Here is a 19,771-nt window from a genome sequence, read left to right on the forward strand (position 1 = left end):
CCTGTAATCCATTCATAATAGGATCTCTATTTGTTGCCCTTGTTATTAGTATAAAATTATACTTATTTTTGGGACCCACCCCCCTTAAAGGGGTTGTGTCTGGTTTTGCAGCTCAGTGCCATTGAAGTGAACAAGGCTGAGCTGCTTTACCACACTTTAGGCGTGACTCTGTGTATGGAGGACAGCAGCCATGGTTTTTTCTAACCCTGGACAACCTGGAAAAGTGGACATTTTGGAATGACAATGGCATAAGTTACATCAGCAAAGTGACAATTGACTTTTGATGTGATCTGTGGTCTCGCTGGGATGCAAATCTGGGCTGCAACTTTTCAAGGCTAAAAAAAATCCAACACTGCGGATTGACCTTCATTCAGCGTCTGTCACTTTCATTTGTGTCAATTTATATTCATATTAGTCGAAAACAGCCATTCAAAATCCCTAGGGTATGGCCAGTATGAGAAGAAGTCATCAATGTAACATTTAGGAAATCCCTTTTTAGTTAAAAATATTCCAATTATTCTGAATGCAACAGTCAAGTCAATGACTTCAAAATATGATGCCAAGATTTAAAGGGGTATTCCCCCCAAAATTATTTTTGCATTAATACGTTGCCCACCCGTAGCTTTCCATCTTTCCAATATAAAGGTATTACGGATTCTGCACAGTTTTGCTGTTATCTAGGTGCCCCAACCCCCACCGATTGCATAGAATCATCAGCTCTCAGTCCACTCAGACACGCTCCCTGCTCCTGGCCCCGACCCTCCGAGACGGCATCACGTGTCCTCAGTCTCTTCCATGGGCCAGGCTATCGCTTCTAACCCAGCACATTGAAAAGAGGGAGGACAGTGACAGCTGCTGCTGATCACTGTCTCCCTCTCTGAAAGCACCCCCCCAGCTCTGAACTGATGAGCGGTGGCCGCCCGACGGCTCAAAATACTCAGGGGGACTTGGTGAGTAAGACGAGCTAGGTTTGGGAGCATTTTATTTTTTTAGCTCTTGGGGGGGGAATACCCCTTTAAACCAAGGTGCATAGTGCCATAGCTGATCTTACTTCTGATATCTCTATATGAATCTCTCTATGTCTAAAACACTTACCCTCTAAATCAAGTAGTGTGGCTGAATCTGGCTTGGGGTCTGTTGGATCGATGCTCTGGAGTAAATGTAATGCCTGGTCCATTTTTTCCTGTAAAGGAGGAACACATTCATCATATCGCATTTCAACACTTAGCACAACCTTTATATTTATTCCGTGGATTAATGATGAAAGTTAAGACTAATAGGGGTCTGACCACCGATAACCATAGCGATCATGGTCAGGAGCTTTAATGGAGAAGCTGATGATCTTGTGCCAACAACCTATACAGTATAAGCCAAGTGAAAGTGCTTGGCCATCTCCATAACTCTCATACACTTAAATGGAGACCGGGGTGCCCCACTGAGGCAACTGGTAAATGTCCCAATGATTAGACCCTCATGATCTAACATTCATCATCTATGCACCTGGGAAGGTGATGCATATTTTCTTGACAACTTTCATGACCTAATAACTTCCATAGTCTGGCTCTGCTTAAATACTATATAGCAGCGTTTCCCAACCGGAGTGCCGCGGCACACTGGTGTGCCGGGAGAACCCGCCAGGGGTGCCGCGGGATCCCGGTGGGAAATAAGCGCTGTCTCTTTAAGCATCCCGAGAAGCTGCAGCCGCGCAGCTTCTCCGAATGCACGGAGCAATTTTATGTTCCGCCCGCACTATGATCGGGCGGAACATTAAAGTAAGCAGAATATAGGAGCAGGAAGTGTCAGCGTCCTTCTCCTATGTTCACTCCCATAGGCCGCCGGCACTTCATGGGGGCACCTCTGGGGGCATTATTAGCTCATGGGGACACCCCTGGGACATTATGAGTTCATGGGGGCACCTCTGGGGGCATTATTAGTTCATGGGGGCACCTCTGGGGGCTATATTAGCTCATGGGGACACCTCTGGGGGCATTATTAGTATATGGAGCCCACCCCTGGGACATTATTAGTATATGGGGGCACCTCTGGGGGCATTATTAGTTCATAGGGGGCACCTCTGGGGGCATTATTAGTTCATGGGGGCACCTCTGGGGGCATTATTAGTGTATGGGGGCACCTCTGGGGGCATTATTAGTATATGGGGGCACCTCTGGGGGCATTATTAGTTCATGGGGGCACCTCTGGGGGCATTATTAGTTCATGGGGGCACCTCTGGGGGCATTATTAGTTCATGGGGGCACCTCTGGGGGCATTATTAGTTCATGGGGGCACCTCTGGGGGCATTATTAGTTCATGGGGGCACCTCTGGGGGCATTATTAGTTCATGGGGGGCACCTCTGGGGGCATTATTAGTTCATGGGGGGCACCTCTGGGGGCATTATTAGTTCATGGGGGCACCTCTGGGGGCATTATTAGCTCATGGGGGCTTTATTAGCTCATGGGGGCACCTCTGGGGGCATTATTAGCTCATGGGGGCACCTCTGGGGGCATTATTAGTTCATAAGGGGCACCTCTGGGGGCATTATTAGTTCATGGGGGAACCTCTGGGGGCATTATTAGTTCATGGGGGAACCTCTGGGGGCATTATTAGTTCATGGGGGAACCTCTGGGGGCATTATTAGTTCATGGGGGAACCTCTGGGGGCATTATTAGTTCATGGGGGAACCTCTGGGGGCATTATTAGCTCATGGGGCACCTCTGGGGGCATTATTAGCTCATGGGGGCACAGCGGGGGACCCTACATACAGGGGGCATCCCACATTCGTACTCGCTTTACTGCACATAACACCAAACAGTGCAGTTACTTTGGGAGCAGACAGGAGGGAGAAAGGGAAGGAAGCTGCTAGAAATGTGCAGAGCCTAAATTGTTTGTCTCGCAGGTTCTGAAGAGATGAAAAGTAGCTGGAAGAAATCATCATGGCGGATGGAGAGGAAAAGGGAAAGTGACTCCTCAGATCAAAGAAGACGTCACCTGTGAGTCACTGTATGACGGTTTTCTTATTTTGTAGAACATTATTTAGTAGGGGTGCCCGAGGAAATTTTTTTTTTCCAAGGTGTGCCCGAGGTGGAAAAGGTTGGGAAGCACTGCTATATAGAATGTGCTTTAAAAGGGTTGTATGGGGAGCAGCCAACATCTGGTGCCTTCTGCACCTGCAAAATCCTGCAGCTACTGGACACACAATGATCAGGACTAGAGATGAGCGAACTGGGTTCGGGTTTGAGTCGATCCGAACCCGAACTTTCGGCATTAGATTAGCTGGGGCTGCTAAACTTGGATAAAGCTCTAAGGTTGTCTGGAAAACATGGATACAGCCAATGACTATATCCATGTTTTCCACATAGCCTTAGGGCTTTATCCAACTTCAGCAGCCACCGCTAATCAAATGTTGAAAGTTCGGGTTCGGATCGACTCAAGCATGCTCCAGGTTCGCTCATCTCTAATCAGGCCTAACACCAACCCCCTCACTGTATACTTCTAAGACATAGGAAGAGAGGAGGTTATTGTCGGGAACAGAGGGTATAAACTATTGTAAGAAAACTCCTTTAAGAAAACTTGTTTTGCATCTTAAAGTATGATGAACCTGGCATCTGCCCAATCTTTGGCACCTCAATATCACCCTTTACTTTCTCTGCTGTTATCTTACATTAATGTTCCCATCCTTCTCACCCCAGTCCAGACCTAAAACATCTATCGTCTACTATGTGACTCTGTAAAACGTACATAGTCTCTTGAGTAGTGTTCAGCAGACTTGTCAAACTGTTCTGGTTTGGCAATGTTCTCCGAACCCGAAAGCTTGGCATTTGACACCTTACGGCTGGAGAAGCTGGATGCCTATGGGTGTATCCTGTTTTCCAGGACTCCTTCTCCAGCTGCCGGGATGCTCAGTGGTCAGATTTGCCGAACCCCAACAGTTCAACAAGTGCGCTCAACACTCATCTTAAGGAATAATAAAAAAAAAAAAAAAATCTGAACCTACTTCATCTATGAACACCGGCTCGGGTTCAGACGTTGCTGCGGCTTCCACAACCTCCTCAGAAGGCGGAGGATTCTCAGCCACTGTAAGACAAATGTGAATGCAAATAACAGTACATGATGAGGCCTATGAGAAATCATTGTATAACACTGTATATATATAGAGCTGCCATGAACCAGAGGAGCTTCTACTATAATGTGCCTAAGGAAGCCCATATACATGAGATGACAAGCAGGCCAAAGCAGCCTATTTCAGTGTATGTATTTCATATTTAAGTGTATGTCCTGACTCTCTCCTGATGTCATATGTCGGGGAGAAGAAGAATCAGACATTAACACAGACCACCAGGCATTGCCCATACTCCCATAATTCCCTAGTCTCCAGAGAAATAAGTATTGTGCATACTTTTTGTTGGCTGTTCATTTTTTTTTTCCCTTGGGGGTGGGTGGGGGGGGGGTCTTGTTTCCAGTGATCATCAAAACCAGAGCAGTGTACTTTCTGCCACAAACATCTGCCTATCATAAAGGATTGATGTCTCTGGGGATATTATTTCCACCAAAACAACAGGGTAGGTGCAGTTTAAATTGCAATGACGGCTGGTTTCTATTCCTGTAAGTTTGAGAGGTGCAGACCTTGAAGTGATGATGATGATGGAGGGAGGCGCCTTCTGCTATTAAGTTGCATATAAGGCCCCGTGTTGCAGGCTCTCCTCCATGGAAAAGCAGCTCATGAGCTCCATTACCATTCGGTGTTCGGGAAGCAGCGATAACTGAACACACAGCAGCCATCTGTCGGGCACGGCTCTGCCTTAGCGCACAGACTGCAGCTACTTGTGACCTTTATAAAGCTGGATGTTTTCCCCCACATTATAACAGCTGCTCCTGATTGCTAAGGATAAATTTAAAGCAGCGATGTAAAACTGCGACCCTCTAGCTGTTGCAAAACTACAAGTCCCAATATGCCTGGACAGTCAAAGCCAAAGCTTAAGCTATCTGGGCATAATGGGATTTGTAGTTCTGCAACAGCTGGAAGGTCGTGGTATGACACAGTTTGACTTAAAGGGTTTATCACCTATTCACAGGAAATGTAATAAAAGGTAATAAGTATCAGATTGGTGGTGGTTTGACCGCTGGTCACGAGAACAGGATTTTGATGTCATCTGAGTCACAGGTGTCAAATTAGTGACTCTTCATTTGTTTGCAAAACTATAATTCCCATCATGCCAAAGCTTTAGCTGTCCAGGCATGATGGGAAATGTAGTTTTGCAATAGCTGGAGAGCCTTGAGTTTGATACACCTGAATGAAATGGCAGCGCATGTGCTCACTTGCTACCCCATTCACTCACTATGGGTCTTCTCAAGACAGACTACTGCTGCTGTTTTTGGGAGTCCCGTAGTAAGTGAATGGAGCAGTGCTTGTGCAAGTACACTGCAGCCCATTCATTTGGGGACAGAGGACCCTCAGGGTCCTATTACACGAGCCGATGGGAGCCCGATAATAACTGTAAAAAAGCGCCGATCTGCTAGATCGGTGCTCGTTTACTTGGCCTATTACATGGCCCGATAATTGTTTAACAATGGCTGCATGGACATCGTTACCGATGTCCTTGCAGCCCTCACTTAAACTCTATACATTACCTATCCATGCTGCAGGGCTCCTCTCACGGTCGTCTTCTTCTCCCCGGGTCACACGCGCTGCAGCTCCAGAGCGGCCTGTCTCAGCTGACAGGCAGCTCAGCCAATCACTGGCCGCGGTGGTCCCGGCCTGTGATTGGCTGAGCAGACCTGTCAGCTCAGACAGGCTGTTCTAAAGCTGCAACGCGCGGGACGCGGGGAGAAGAAGACAGCGAGAGGAGCCCTGCAGCCTGGATAGGTAATGTATAGAGTTTGGAAATAGTCAGCTATTACACGTAGCGATGTGCGGCCAACGCCCGACAATTATAGGTCCAAACATATATCAACCATCAGCCGATGATCATTGTCATCGGCTGATCGTTGTGTTTATTACACTGAGTGATAAGCGGCCGGATAGGGCCGATTATCAATCCGTGTAATAGGACCCTCATTCTTGTGACTGGTAAAGGTGTGAGCAGTCAGAGCTCCACCAACAACATACTTCTCACCTGGCCTGTGGATAGGTGATAAGTTTTAATCGTGTGGTACCCCCTTTAAAGTGGTACTACCACTGAACAAATCTCATGATTCTTCCTTTACAAAACAGCAATGAAATGGTGGTGTGGCCCATTGCAGATTCACTGGATCAGGCTACCAATGTAGGTCACTATATGTTGACTCCTGTAACTATCTACCTTTAGCCTAGACAATCCCAGTGAGCAGGAATGAGAAACCATTCTGCTGCCACTCATAGCCATCATCTCTAAACAGACAAACATTAAAGGGGTCATCCTGAAATAGAAAAAGCACAGCTACTTTTATGAACAAAAAAGCACCATCCCTGTCCTCAGGTTGTGTGAGGTAATACAATTCAGCGCCATTTACTTTAATGGAACCAAGTTGTAACACTCAAACCCACCCTGAGGACAGGAAATGCAGTGTTTGTGGAAGAAAGTGGCCATGTTTTTGTAAGCCTGAATAACCCCTTTTAACCAATACACAACATTATATACCTGTTTCCGGCTCCACATTTAAGGCCGTGGAGACGAAATTAGATGGGAACAATCCAATGCCTCTGTGATTTTCTCCCTTCCACCAGTTTGTGTCACTATAAATAAATGTCAGAATAAGTTAGTTAAAAAAAAAACACACACACACACACACACACACACACACACACACACACAACAATTTCATTTTATATTCCAGAAAATATAAAATTATTTGTAGACTTGACCCAAATTTACAAAGAATGAGAGACATCCATGAGGCCCCTTGTGGGGAATTGAAGATTCTCGCTCTCTCTCCTTTTTTTTGCTATGGTCTGATTTAACAAATTCAACGTACTTGTTGTAAGCCTTGGACAGCGGCCATCCTCGCACACAGAAGGGCATGCAACTGCTCTAACACTAGGGCCATTATAGCGGAGAAGATCAAGATCTACACACAGTTATGTCACTGTGATAGAATTATCATCTAGTCACACTTACACTTAATTTCTGTTAAAGGAGAAGTCTGGTGAAAATGTTTATTAAAGTATTGTATTGCCTCCCCAAAAGTTATACAAATCCCCAATATACACTTATTACGGGAAATGCTTATGAAGTGCTTTTTTCCCTGCACTTACTACTGTATCAAGGCTTCACTTCCTGGATAACATGGTGATGTCACTTCCTGGATAACATGGTGATGTCACAACCAGACTCCCAGAGCTGTGCGGGCTGTGGCTGCTGGAGAGGATGATGGCTATCATCCTCTCCAGCAGCCACAGCCCCCACAGCGGGAAGTCGGGGCGTGACATCACCATGTTATCCAGGAAGTGACATCCCCATTTTATCCAGGAAGTGACATCCCCATTTTATCCAGGAAGTGACATCACCATGTTATCCAGGAAGTGACATCACCATGTTATCCAGGAAGTGAAGCCTTGATGCAGTAGTAAGTGCAGGGAAAAAAGCACTTCCCGTAATAAGTGTATTTTGGGGATTAGTATAACTTTTGGGGAGGCAATACAATACTTTAATAAAAATTCTCCTTTTTAAGTTATGTTAAGAACAGTGCAGACTGCAGTGTTATCCATCCTATCCAAAATACTGGGATCTGTCAGTGTCCATTAGGATATAGCAAAAATTTTTTATAGAATCCATCAAATGTGTCAAACTGAGGCCCTGCAGCGGTTACTAAACTACAATACCCATCATGCCTGGACAGCCAAAGATAAAGCATGATGGGAATTGTAGTTTTTTAACAGCTGGAGGGCCTGAGTTTGACACTCCTGCATTGAGCCGGGGCCTAAGAAACGTCCAAGGATAATTTCCCTGCATGGCCATGGCGTCTCTGCGTGAGCCCAACAGTTTCATGATAAAGTATAAGTCAATACAGATCAATGTTCCCAAACCTGAGGCTATCCAGCTGATGAAACATTACAAGTCGAGTAGTTTATCTGGAGGGCCACAGGTTGGGAACTACTAACACGGTTTCTGCAATAAGCTAAAATAAAGCTAGGACTCCATAACAACCTTTGGTCTTACCTTATCTGTAATTTATGTGGTCTACAGACACTTGGGCTAAGTGATTTCTGGTTCATGTGACTGACTGGTGAATACCAAGCTAAAAAAAGCGTCTTTCTTACCTATCATCCAGCACAATGATTATTTCTCCGCTTTTGAACGTCAGCTCGTTGTCCTCCACAGCTTCAAAGTCATAAAGAGCTCGGACTTTCCTGGGCATCTTCTGACTGTCATTGTGTGCGTCCACAGTAGGGTACAAGGATTTAATCTCTGATGGTTGCGTCTTATGCTCTTGCAGAGATAACTCGATGGCTGTGATACAGGGGTAAAACGCATTTACTTTTAATACAGACAAAAAAAAAAAAAAAAAAAAAGACAAAAATAAAATGACAAATACTGAACAACTCAGGGATGAGAAGAACACACGTTTCTTTAAGTGTCACTGTCATATATATATATATATATATATATATATATATATATATATATATATATATATATATTTTTTTTTTTTTTTATTATTTTTTTTTATTTTTTTTTTTTGCAGAAATCAATAGTCCAGGCGATTTTAAGAAACTTTGTAATTGGGTTAATTAGGCAAATATGCCATTATCTGCATTCAAAAAGACTTTACCCAGGTCTCCCCCCCCCCACCTCTCATTTACTGCTCATTATCAGGAAATCTTAACTCTTTTACATCAGTCGTGCCCTGTGTAACCTATGGAGAGGGGAGGGGGAAGAAGGGAGATTAGTCGCCAGCAGAGAACAAAGGATTACCCAGTGGGAGCTGTGTGAAAGCCGGTATTCAAAGGTCAGAGAGGTCAGTGCTGACTGTCAGAATAGAAAGCCTGTGATGTATCTGTAAATTAACGCTTTGTTGTCCTGTTTTGGTGCCTCATCTCTCTCCACCCCTCCCCTCTCCATAGAAAACAATGAAGACAGGGGGGAGAGCTTCAAACTGCTTTTTCATGATAAAAATGCATTTTTCGGCTAATAAACCCAATTATAAAGTTTCTTAAAATCGCCTGTACTATTTATTTCTGCCAAAAAATAATTAATGACAGTGACACTAACTATTTCGCAGTAACTGCTCCCTTTATATAAGGCTTACGTTCTCATCGGTATACAGCTAGTAACACCGGATATACCTACCTTTAGCAATATCTTCCTCCTCTTTGCTCTTGGTGCTCACCGTCCCATTCTTAGGAGTACTGGAAGCGCTCTGAGGAGTGATGAGAACATTTAATGCATACGTTCTTTATATCAGTAGGGAGAGGTCACAGGAAGGAATGCAGTAATAATAGGACAGGTCATCACCAAAACCACATGATGTTAGATAAGATCCGTCACAATGTCGCCGTACCTGAGGGACAGATGTAGGAAATGTCACTCCCTCTTCTTTCAGAGACTTAATAGTGGCTGATATTAAGCTGAACTGGGGATCTTTCTGAAATTCTTCGGACCATTCCACCATCATGGCTTTAAGTTTCTCAGCTACTTTAGGATGTGCCTAGAAAGAAGTAATGTACATCAGGTCTCTACAACAAGGAAGAAAACGGTCTCTCTAGTACCACCGGTAAGTGGCCAACCTGATATTCCATGCATAGAACCTTAAGACATGACTAGGGATATCAACAAAACATAGATATCATGGTCAGACAGCATTCATTCCTCCTCTGTACAGGTTAGAGTTTTGGTTGGCAGTGTATGACGCCTTCAAAGTGTCTTTTTCTTGTTGATATTCAGCAGGTGTAGGACATTTAAGGCCACAATCAGTTCACTTTTTTGTATACATAACTGGTATTTGGCAGAATACCAAAAAGAAGGTAATCAGACGTATTTTATGGAACGGCATTGACTTTAAAAGACTAAAGATACTTGTAGTGACTACTATATACTACTAGGGATAAGCAAATTTACAGTACTTGCAAAGCACTGATGGCCAAGTCTACCTCATCCCTATATACTACCATCAGCCTGTTTCAGGAGCGCCTACTATTTTTGCATGTTTACAGAACTCAAAAGTGTAGTTTATTAAGCTTTTGAATACTGCAAAAAAAAAAAAAAAAAAAAAAGGATAACCCCCTTAAAAGGGTATTCCCATCTCAACTAACATAGTTATACTTGTAGGATCCGTCAAGTTAAAGGGGTACTCCGGCCCTGGACACTTTTTTTTTTCAAAATCGCCGGGGAGGAGGTGGATAAAAACAATTACATCTACATAACTCCCTGGCTCCAGCGCTGATGCCCGCATCTAGCTGCTCCAGTCATTTCCTGGCTTGAGATGGGCGTTGAGACGTGACACTGGCAGGCCGGCTCAGCCATTCAACCACAGAGCCGCTAAACAACTGAGCAGGGCTCCCAAGATTGCGCCTCAAGGCCTGTCTCAAACCAGGAAGCGTCTGGAGACCGGGGGACAGGAGCAGTTGGATGTGGGCGTCTGCGCTGGAGCCAGGGAGATACATAAATGTAATTGTTTTCATCCACCCACTCCCTGGCGATTGTGAAAAAAGTGTGCCAGCCAGAGTACCACTTTAAATATTTTTGTAAATACATTAATTTAGCAAACTTGCCTTCTCCAGATATGCCGCTCTTTCCCTCTGATTGTTGACATTATGTTGTCTAGGTTACAGACCACCACTCTGCTCTAAAAGCAGTGGTCTGGCTGGTATAGTGAACAGTTACATATAAAATACAGTTTTACATAGACAATTATATATATGTATATATATATATATATATATATATATATATATATATATATATATATATATATATATATATATATATATATATATATATATATATACACACACACACACACACACAGTAAGCATAAATATATATTTATATACACAAACTCGCTCTCTATACATTTACATATTATGTATTAATATTACTATATTAATATTAGACCCACCACTGCACCACTCAGACAATGTGCAGTCAACAATGGGAGGAAAAGAGCAGCATATCAGGAGACAAGTTTGCTAAATGATTGTACTTGCAAAAACATTTAAAAGAGACCTGCCACCCCGACCCCGGTGGAGCCCCTTATACTTACCCCTTCATCAAAGTCCCGGACCCCATCCCGTTGGAAGCCGTCCGCGTGCTTACCAGAGATGCTCTATGGGCGTCGGACTCATCTCTGGTGAGCGCGCGCTTGGCTTCCAACAGGGATTTCTCGGCAATGGGACTGGTTCCAGGACTGGGACTTCGAGGAAAGTGGGCAGCCGGGGTTACAGGTCTCCTTTAACTTGATTCGTCCTACACATAACTATTTTAGTTACTGACATACTGACAGCATGCTATGCTTTGTTCTGTTTTTAGTGTTCTGTACTATAATATACCCTGTATATGAGGCAGAGTAGAGAGCCCCCCGGCCATTGCATAGCTGACACAGCACTTCCCTCCTCGCACCATCAAACCTGAACACAATCCACCGCTCCTAATCTCCGCTGTACAGCGTCCATAACCCCCAGCTCTAGTTTCTTGATTTACTCATTAATTTTAGATTTTACCACTTGACATTTGGGTGTTTTATTTTAATGTATAACCACGGCATTCTAATGACCCGCCTGTCGTTTCCCTAATGTGCAATCATTGGTGCGCCGGCCTAAGCAGACCGCTCTGCTTTATCACCGGCGTTCAGGCGGACAAGGCCGTGTATTCAAGGTTAAGCATAAATCAATAATGTCTTTGTTGGGAGAAGTGGCAAAGATAACAAATGAAGAGGCTAATTCTGAACCTACCTTATTTATAACCCCGCGCACCTCGCTGGCAAAGTCTCTGGAACATATTTCTAGATGAAAAGCCTTCCCGCAGTTTGACACGCAGGCCCCTAATAGCTATAGAGGCAGAGGAAAAAAGCCATTTTGATGAGATATATTTCATCGCTCACAGGATGTTAAGTAACTGCTGTGTCTGGGAAGGAGTATGGAAATCAATAGAAGGCGGAATCTACTTACAGTGAGAGCGTGCAGGGCCACGTGGGGAACCTTGTGATTAACCCTTTTCATGATCGCCTTCAGGCCGTCCTTTGCTCTGGAATACAAAACACAGTGGTCTACATTACAGGTTACTGATGGGGGGATAGAGGTATTTATTGTGTGTAATAATCTCAGATTATTATGATGGCTAAATATTATATAGGTGTCCTTTACATAGGGGTCACACATCTGAAAGGGCTGATTCCTATAGAATATATTTTCACATATGTAAGTGCTTATATTGTTACATAACCATCTGGAATCTTCACTGATATGCAGTTGGCAATAAGCTCCTAGTTTCCCAGTGATAGAATAGGAGGTGAGGTCCAGGGCGGGATGCTGCCACCTTCACTTGCATTCATATATCAGTATACCTTCATTCCCAGACTGTATTCTCCTTTTACAGACTATGAGGTATCTCTTCTGCCTTGGGCAGACAGACACTAAAGACTAAGTTCTTTGGATGCTTTTTTCAGCTTCACACACTTCCTCCACCCTCTTTTCTGCCATCTCTTAGGGCCCTAATACACGGCTCGATATTAGGAGCAAGCGAGCGCCGACCTGTCGGGTCAACGATCGTTTGCTTCTTGTTCCCTGCGCGCTGTCAGCGCTATTACATGTACCAACAATGAGCGGGTTCCGCAGGGAGCTGCATGAGGGGCTAGTCCATAGGAGAGATCAGTGGTCTGATGCCGCCGATCCTGTTACACGGAGCAACAGCCAGCAGACTGTCACTATCATTATCGGGATTTAAAGGTCATGCTTTAAATCAACGATCAGCAGACATTGTGGATGACAGCTGATCGTTGATTTAAAACATGACCTATTATGGCAAAAGATTATTGGCCGCAACGGCCGATAATCAGCCAAGTATGGCCGATAATCGCTTTGTGTAGTAGTACCCTTACACTGGCATGAGATGTGTAGAAATGAGTCAACGCAGACAGTGGTATTGTGTTGTCTGATCTGAGCCAGAACCAGCAGCACAGCCAGCTACGTGGAGTTGCTACACAGACTGTACCACAGCAAAATGGTAGGAAATACCTGTAAGAATAATTAGAAAGTTGCTTCATTTTGCTTTTAGGACACACAATATATATTATAAATATATAATGTCCACAATAGAGCGCACTCCCAGTTTCAGTGCTGGAGTGCCTAGCAATGGAGATTGGATTAAATCTCCAACTAAATTAATCTAAGAATTTTGTGGCACATCCGTATAGTGAAAAAAAGTTGTGGTATTTATAGCTTTTTGATGTACCAATAAATACCACAACTTTTTCACTATACGGATGTGCTGCAAAATTCTTGGACTTATATATATATATATATATATATATATATATATATATATATATATATATATATATATATATATATATATATATAAATTTTCTTTCCATCTAAAAGGTGTGGTCATGCCAAAAGCAAGGACAGTAAAGATACACAGACGTTTTTGCACTTATACTATACTATGGGATCACTATATGCCAAACAGGAACCAACCAATTTATGAGAACTGTGAAGAGGGCATGAATGTCTAACATGGAAACCCCCTTTAAAGAAGATATATGCTAACACACAGTAACCTGTAAAGTATGCATCACATATACACGCAATAAAAAGGATTATTTACTTTATCCATGGCTTACAAAAACATGGCTACTTTCTTCTAGAAACAACACCTCCGTCCTCACTTTAGGTGGTGGTTGTGGTGGTGTGTGTGTGTGAGGGATACAGCTCAGTTTAACAGAAGTGAATGGAGCTGAATTGTAGTACCGCACACAACCTGAGCACAGGGGTGGGGGCTGTTTGAAAGAAACTCACTGTTATTATCATCAGTTTGGGGTGTCAGCTCTAAGACCTCCATCGATCAGTAGAATAAGTGAGGAGAAGTGTGCCCAAGCAACAATATAATGAAACGTAACAAAAACTCACTATGCGTCTTGACAGTAAAACTGATATATTAATATCTATGCCTTTGCACCGGTGGGGGTTTAAGACTGGCATCCAAGACACTTAGTAAAATCCTCCACAGTGTATAAGAAAATGTCATAATATAGTTACATATAACATTTGCCTTAAAGATTCTATGCCTCCCCACAGTTTGGCACAGAGACACAGCTTGTGCCAGGGGATTAGGTTGCCGGGGCATTGCCCACACCCGGTATTGTTCTGTGTATGGAACCTGATCCCTGGCTGTGAGCTGCGTCTCCAAGCCGAACTATGGAAAGGTGAATAGTGATTGGTAAGGTACCCTTTAAGTTGATAAATACATAAAACAAAACCATCTACCTTCCATTCATTATAGCATATACATTAGATCCTAAACATTACAAAGAAGCTAAATGTGTCATTGTACATAATAAGGCCATTATCTATCCATGGAATGCAGTCCGGCCATATATGATGGATAATAGGCCTCATTATGTTCCAGTCATTCCAGATGACATAAAACAAGTAGCCAAGTGACCTCTTACCCGTTGGGAGTATTCACAATCTTGTCACATATATCCATGATCAGGCCCCAGTCTTCAGTCGTGTTATATTCATTTGTCGCCTTTTCTGAATGAGACAAAAACCAGAATCCAATCAGGACTAAGGGATACTATTACATGGGCCTAGTGGGGGCCAGATATTAACTGTAAATGAGCGCCGATCTGCTAGATCAGCGCTCGTTTACTGGGCCTATTACAAGGCCCGATAATCGTTTAACAAGGGCTGCATGGACATCATTACCAATGCCCTTGCTAAATTGTATACATTACCTATCCATGGTCCAGGACTTCTCTTGCGGTCCGCTTCTCCCCGGGTCCTGCGCGCTGCAGCTTCAGAGCGTCCTGTCTTAACTGACAGGCCACTCAACCAATCACTGGCTGCAGTGGTCCTGGCCAGTGATTGGCTGAGCGGCCTGTCAGCTAAGACAGGACACTCTGAAGCTGCAAGGCGCGGGACCTAGGGAGAAGCACAGCGCAGCAGGAGCCCTGGACCATGGATAGGTAATGTATTTACTTTGCTAATCGTCAGCCGCAGGCCACGCGGCGCTATTACACGTAGCGGTGCACGGTCAGTGGCCGACAATTATAGGTCTAAACCTATATCAACGATCGGCTGATCGTTGTGTTTAGTACACGGAAGGATAATCGGCCCTATAGGGCCGATTATGGTTTTGTGTAATAGTACCCTAAGATCCCATTCACAACCATAGAGAGACAATTTGATCGATGATTGGACTGGAAGGGGAACTCACTGCCCTGACATATCGTGTATGACACCATGAGGTCTGCTCGGACTCTATTCAACCTCTTTCCAGTTCTTGGATAGGGTTAGGTATAGGCATTAAGTCCCTAACCATCTTTCTGAATAAAATGGGGGTGAACATTTTGAGACGTTAGTCTGAATCAAATTTAAACATTTAGAAATTTCAAATTTTCAAAAATAAATTCTGAATTAAATTGGTGGTGAACTGTATCCACCAAACACAGGGCACCATTCATCCTATGGAAACTAAGAGAGTCCATCATGTAATAGCATAGTAGTATATAGAAAAGGCTTATACAGGTCCGTAGTGGCCGGGGTATGGAAAGAAAATGCTTTCACTTCAAGTCAGTGTCAATGGAGGTAGCTTTTACTTCAAGTCATTGTTTATGGTCCTTGAAGAAGCCTCAGAACATGACTGGGAGTAATCCAAGGCAGGATTTCCCCAGAAGGAGAGGGTACGCATCTGCAGACCTTTGTTCCAGGGATATCGTCTCTCGTCAGTACAGTGCAGAATGCCGGCTGCCTGCAGAAAGATCTATCACCATGAGACCAAAGGGGGAATGTTTCTTATTGAGACTTAAAGGCTTTACTATTCATGCTCAAACAATAATTCTGGGAAGGATATATAAAGCAGCTCTGTGGCTCCACCTTGTGGAGGTTACTTTCTCCTCAGGTGAATGTTCATGCTCCTTCCGAAGCTTCAGCACAGATGAGTCCCTTATTCTTAGAGGAAGTTCTGGCTTTGCTTATTCCTAGTCATGTATTAAAGCTTCTTAAAGGGGGATTCTCATCACAATAACTATATCTAAAACAGTAGGTCACTAAAAGTTAAGCAACTTTGCATTTGGTTGTAGTCACCTTGTTAGCTCGGTCTCCCTGCTAGGCCTTCTGAGCTGTCTGTCATGTTTACAGCTGTTGTTTAGGTTCTCGACCACCTCCATGTGTTATCATGGGGGGGGGGGGCGCTCCCCTGTCCGGCCACCTTATCGTCAGTAATCTATCTTCACTCTGACAGATCCACAGGAGGGGACTTGGTATAACAGAGCTCAACAGAACAGCAAAGTGCAGAGCAGAGGAACACAGTGCTGCTGGCCAGAACAGCCAATAAATGTGGAAGCGTCTGCCCTTTCCCTAAAGCAAGAAGTGAAAGCAGGCCGGAAGCAGGAAGAGGGGTAAGTTTAGCAGCTGAGAATAAGGTCCCTATATATCTTAGATTTTAGTCAGTGGGTTTGGCCAGGGCCGGCCTTAGGGTAACGATAACTGAACACGCCCCTTTTAACAAGCCACACCCTTTCTTGCAAGCCACATCCACTTGGCCATGCCAAAAAGGAACTTACTGAGCATCAACACAAGGCCGTGCCATTTAGTCTATAGCCATTATTATTATTTGTTATTATTAGGGGGTCTCAGCAGAAACCTGGATGAATATATACACAGGTATAAAGCTATGCTCACACTACAGGAGTGTATATACAGGTATACATCCACTACAGGACATGTATATACAAGTATACAGCCACTACAGGATGTGTACATATAGGTATACAGCTATGTACACACTACAGAATGTGTATATACAGGTATACAGCCACTACAGGACGTGATACAGTTATGCAGTACATAGCTGTATACCTCTACATACAAGTCCTGTAGTGTGTACATAGCTGTATACGTATATGTACACATCCTGTAGTGTACACACTACAAGACGAGTATTTACATGTATACACCCATGTACACACTACAGCTGTAGGAGCAGTGCAGACTAGGAAAGCTGAGTGACTACCTCTGCAGGAGCAGTGCAGACTAGGAAAGCTGGGTGACAACCCCTGTATGAGCAGTGCAGACTAGGAAAACTGGGTGACAACCCCTGTATGAGCAGTGCAGACTAGGAAAGCTGAGTGACTACCTCTGTAGGAGCAGTGCAGACTAGGAAAGCTGAGTGACTACCTCTGTAGGAGCAGTGCAGACTAGGAAAGCTGGGTGACTACCTCTGTAGGAGCAGTGCAGACTAGGAAAGCTGGGTGACTACCTCTGTAGGAGCAGTGCAGACTAGGAAAGCTGAGTGACTACCTCTGTAGGAGCAGTGCAGACTAGGAAAGCTGGGTGACTACCTCTGTAGGAGCGGTGCAGACTAGGAAAGCTGGGTGACTACCTCTGTAGGAGCAGTGCAGACTAGGAAAGCTGAGTGACTACCTCTGTAGGAGCAGTGCAGACTAGGAAAGCTGGGTGACTACCTCTGTAGGAGCAGTGCAGACTAGGAAAGCTGAGTGACTACCTCTGTAGGAGCAGTGCAGACTAGGAAAGCTGGGTGACTACTTCTGTAGGAGCAGTGCAGACTAGGAAAGCTGAGTGACAACCCCTGTATGAGCAGTGCAGACTAGGAAAGCTGAGTGACTACCTCTGTAGGAGCGGTGCAGACTAGGAAAGCTGAGTGACTACCTCTGTAGGAGCAGTGCAGACTAGGAAAGCTGGGTGACTACCTCTGTAGGAGCAGTGCAGACTAGGAAAGCTGAGTGACTACCTCTGTAGGAGCAGTGCAGACTAGGAAAGCTGGGTGACTACCTCTGTAGGAGCAGTGCAGACTAGGAAAGCTGGGTGACTACCTCTGTAGGAGCAGTGCAGACTAGGAAAGCTGGGTGACTACCTCTGTAGGAGCAGTGCAGACTAGGAAAGCTGAGTGACAACCCCTGTAAGAGCAGTGCAGCTGGTACAGCGGTTTCATTTAATATATCAGCTCATCTATCCCAGTGTGTGTGTGTGTGTGTGTATAGAGAGAGAGAGAGAGAGAGAGAGAGAGAGAGAGAGAGAGAGAGAGAGAGAGAGAGAGAGAGAGAGAGAGAACGCTCATCTCAACAAAGCTAAGTGCTTGGCTTGCTCAGCACTCTGCTCATCAAGCCGTTTGCCTGTGAGCGCTGCTCTGCTCCCTGCCACCCGTCCCAGGAAAAGCTGGATCCAATCCTGGGAAAATTCAGGATTGGATCCAGCTTTTCCCTGGCACCCAGGGTGAAGCAACGGGGAGTGGAGCAGCGCTGAAAGGCAATTGGCTTGGAGAACAGAGCGCTGCGCCAGCGATTCGCTCATCTCTAATAAATATATACACACAGTATATACACATACACACAGTATATATACACATACACACAGTATATATATGATGTGTGTAGAGGCCAGGCTTGTATATAAGGCCCCAGGCCTCCCCATACCCCTGTTGCTGGGCCTCTCCCCTCCATCCATCCAGGCACAGCTCTGCCTCCTTTATGAGAAGAAGCTCACATCACACACATCATGGCCGCCCTCCATCCCAGTGATGTCCACACACACATCATACATAACACTGTCCCCAGCATCCTCCTCAGGGGGTAAGGGGAAAGCAGTGCTGCATCACATTCAGGAGGCTGGGAAAGCTGGGTGACAGGTAATGATCAGCCAATATCCTCCTATATACACTCTGCCTGGTTGTTTAGTAAGAAAGGAACAACAGAATGGCCGTACAGAACACTAGGAAAGCTGGGTGACCGGCAGGAGTGGTCAGCAGACCCAAGAGAAAACATAGTATAGTAATTACTAGCAATGGATTTCATATTTCCTACTCATATCCTAGCATTCCTGCAGCAGCCTGTATCTCAGCTTCCTCATGCCTGCAGCAGCCTGTATCTCAGCTTCCTCATGCCTGCAGCAGCCTGTATCTCAGCTTCCTCATGCCTGCAGCAGCCTGTATCTCAGCTTCCTCATGCCTGCAGCAGCCTGTATCTCAGCTTCCTCATTCCTGCAGCAGCCTGTATCTCAGCCTCCTCATGCCTGCAGCAGCCTGTATCTCAGCCTCCTCATGCCTGCAGCAGCCTGTATCTCAGCCTCCTCATGCCTGCAGCAGCCTGTATCTCAGCTTCCTTATGCCTGCAGCAGCCTGTATCTCAGCTTCCTCATGCCTGCAGCAGCCTGTATCTCAGCCTCCTCAGGCCTGCAGCAGCCTGTATCTTAGCTTCCTCATGCCTGCAGCAGCCTGTATCTTAGCTTCATGCCTGCAGCAGCCTGTATCTCAGCTTCCTCAGGCCTGCAGCAGCCTGTATCTCAGCTTTCTCAGGACTGCAGCAGCCTGTATCTCAGCTTCCTCAGGCCTGCAGCAGTCTGTATCTCAGCTTCCTCAGGCCTGCAGCAGCCTGTATCTCAGCTTCCTCAGGCCTGCAGCAGCCTGTATCTCAGCTTTCTCAGGACTGCAGCAGCCTGTATCTCAGCTTCCTCAGGCCTGCAGCAGTCTGTATCTCAGCTTCCTCAGGCCTGCAGCAGTCTGTATCTCAGCTTCCTCAGGCCTGCAGCAGCCTGTATCTCAGCTTCCTCATGCCTGCAAGCAGCCTGTATCTCAGCTTCCTCAGGCCTGCAGCAGCCTGTATCTCAGCTTCCTCATG

At 45.0% G+C, this 19,771-nt stretch overlaps 1 protein-coding gene across 2 annotated transcripts in view; it reads right to left on the reverse strand.

Annotated features, from left to right (window-relative positions):
* Nucleotides 1-19,771, reverse strand: part of STAM2 (signal transducing adaptor molecule 2) — a 38,680-nt gene that overhangs the window by 6,939 nt on the left and 11,970 nt on the right. For both annotated transcript variants that reach the window (XR_011364516.1, XM_069982718.1), the window contains exons 2-10: nt 14,585-14,669; nt 12,084-12,159; nt 11,868-11,963; nt 9,479-9,625; nt 9,268-9,337; nt 8,238-8,427; nt 6,619-6,713; nt 3,996-4,075; nt 1,096-1,183 (exon numbers count right to left, since the gene is read on the reverse strand). Coding sequence is in view for 1 of the 2 variants with exons in the window: in XM_069982718.1 (XP_069838819.1) it covers nt 1,096-1,183; nt 3,996-4,075; nt 6,619-6,713; nt 8,238-8,427; nt 9,268-9,337; nt 9,479-9,625; nt 11,868-11,963; nt 12,084-12,159; nt 14,585-14,669 (927 nt within the window). In the remaining variant the exon portion in view is untranslated. The remainder of the gene's footprint in view (nt 1-1,095; nt 1,184-3,995; nt 4,076-6,618; nt 6,714-8,237; nt 8,428-9,267; nt 9,338-9,478; nt 9,626-11,867; nt 11,964-12,083; nt 12,160-14,584; nt 14,670-19,771) is intronic.

The sequence above is a fragment of the Dendropsophus ebraccatus genome, chromosome 9 (assembly GCF_027789765.1).
Source record: "Dendropsophus ebraccatus isolate aDenEbr1 chromosome 9, aDenEbr1.pat, whole genome shotgun sequence".
Lineage (NCBI taxonomy): Eukaryota > Metazoa > Chordata > Amphibia > Anura > Hylidae > Dendropsophus > Dendropsophus ebraccatus.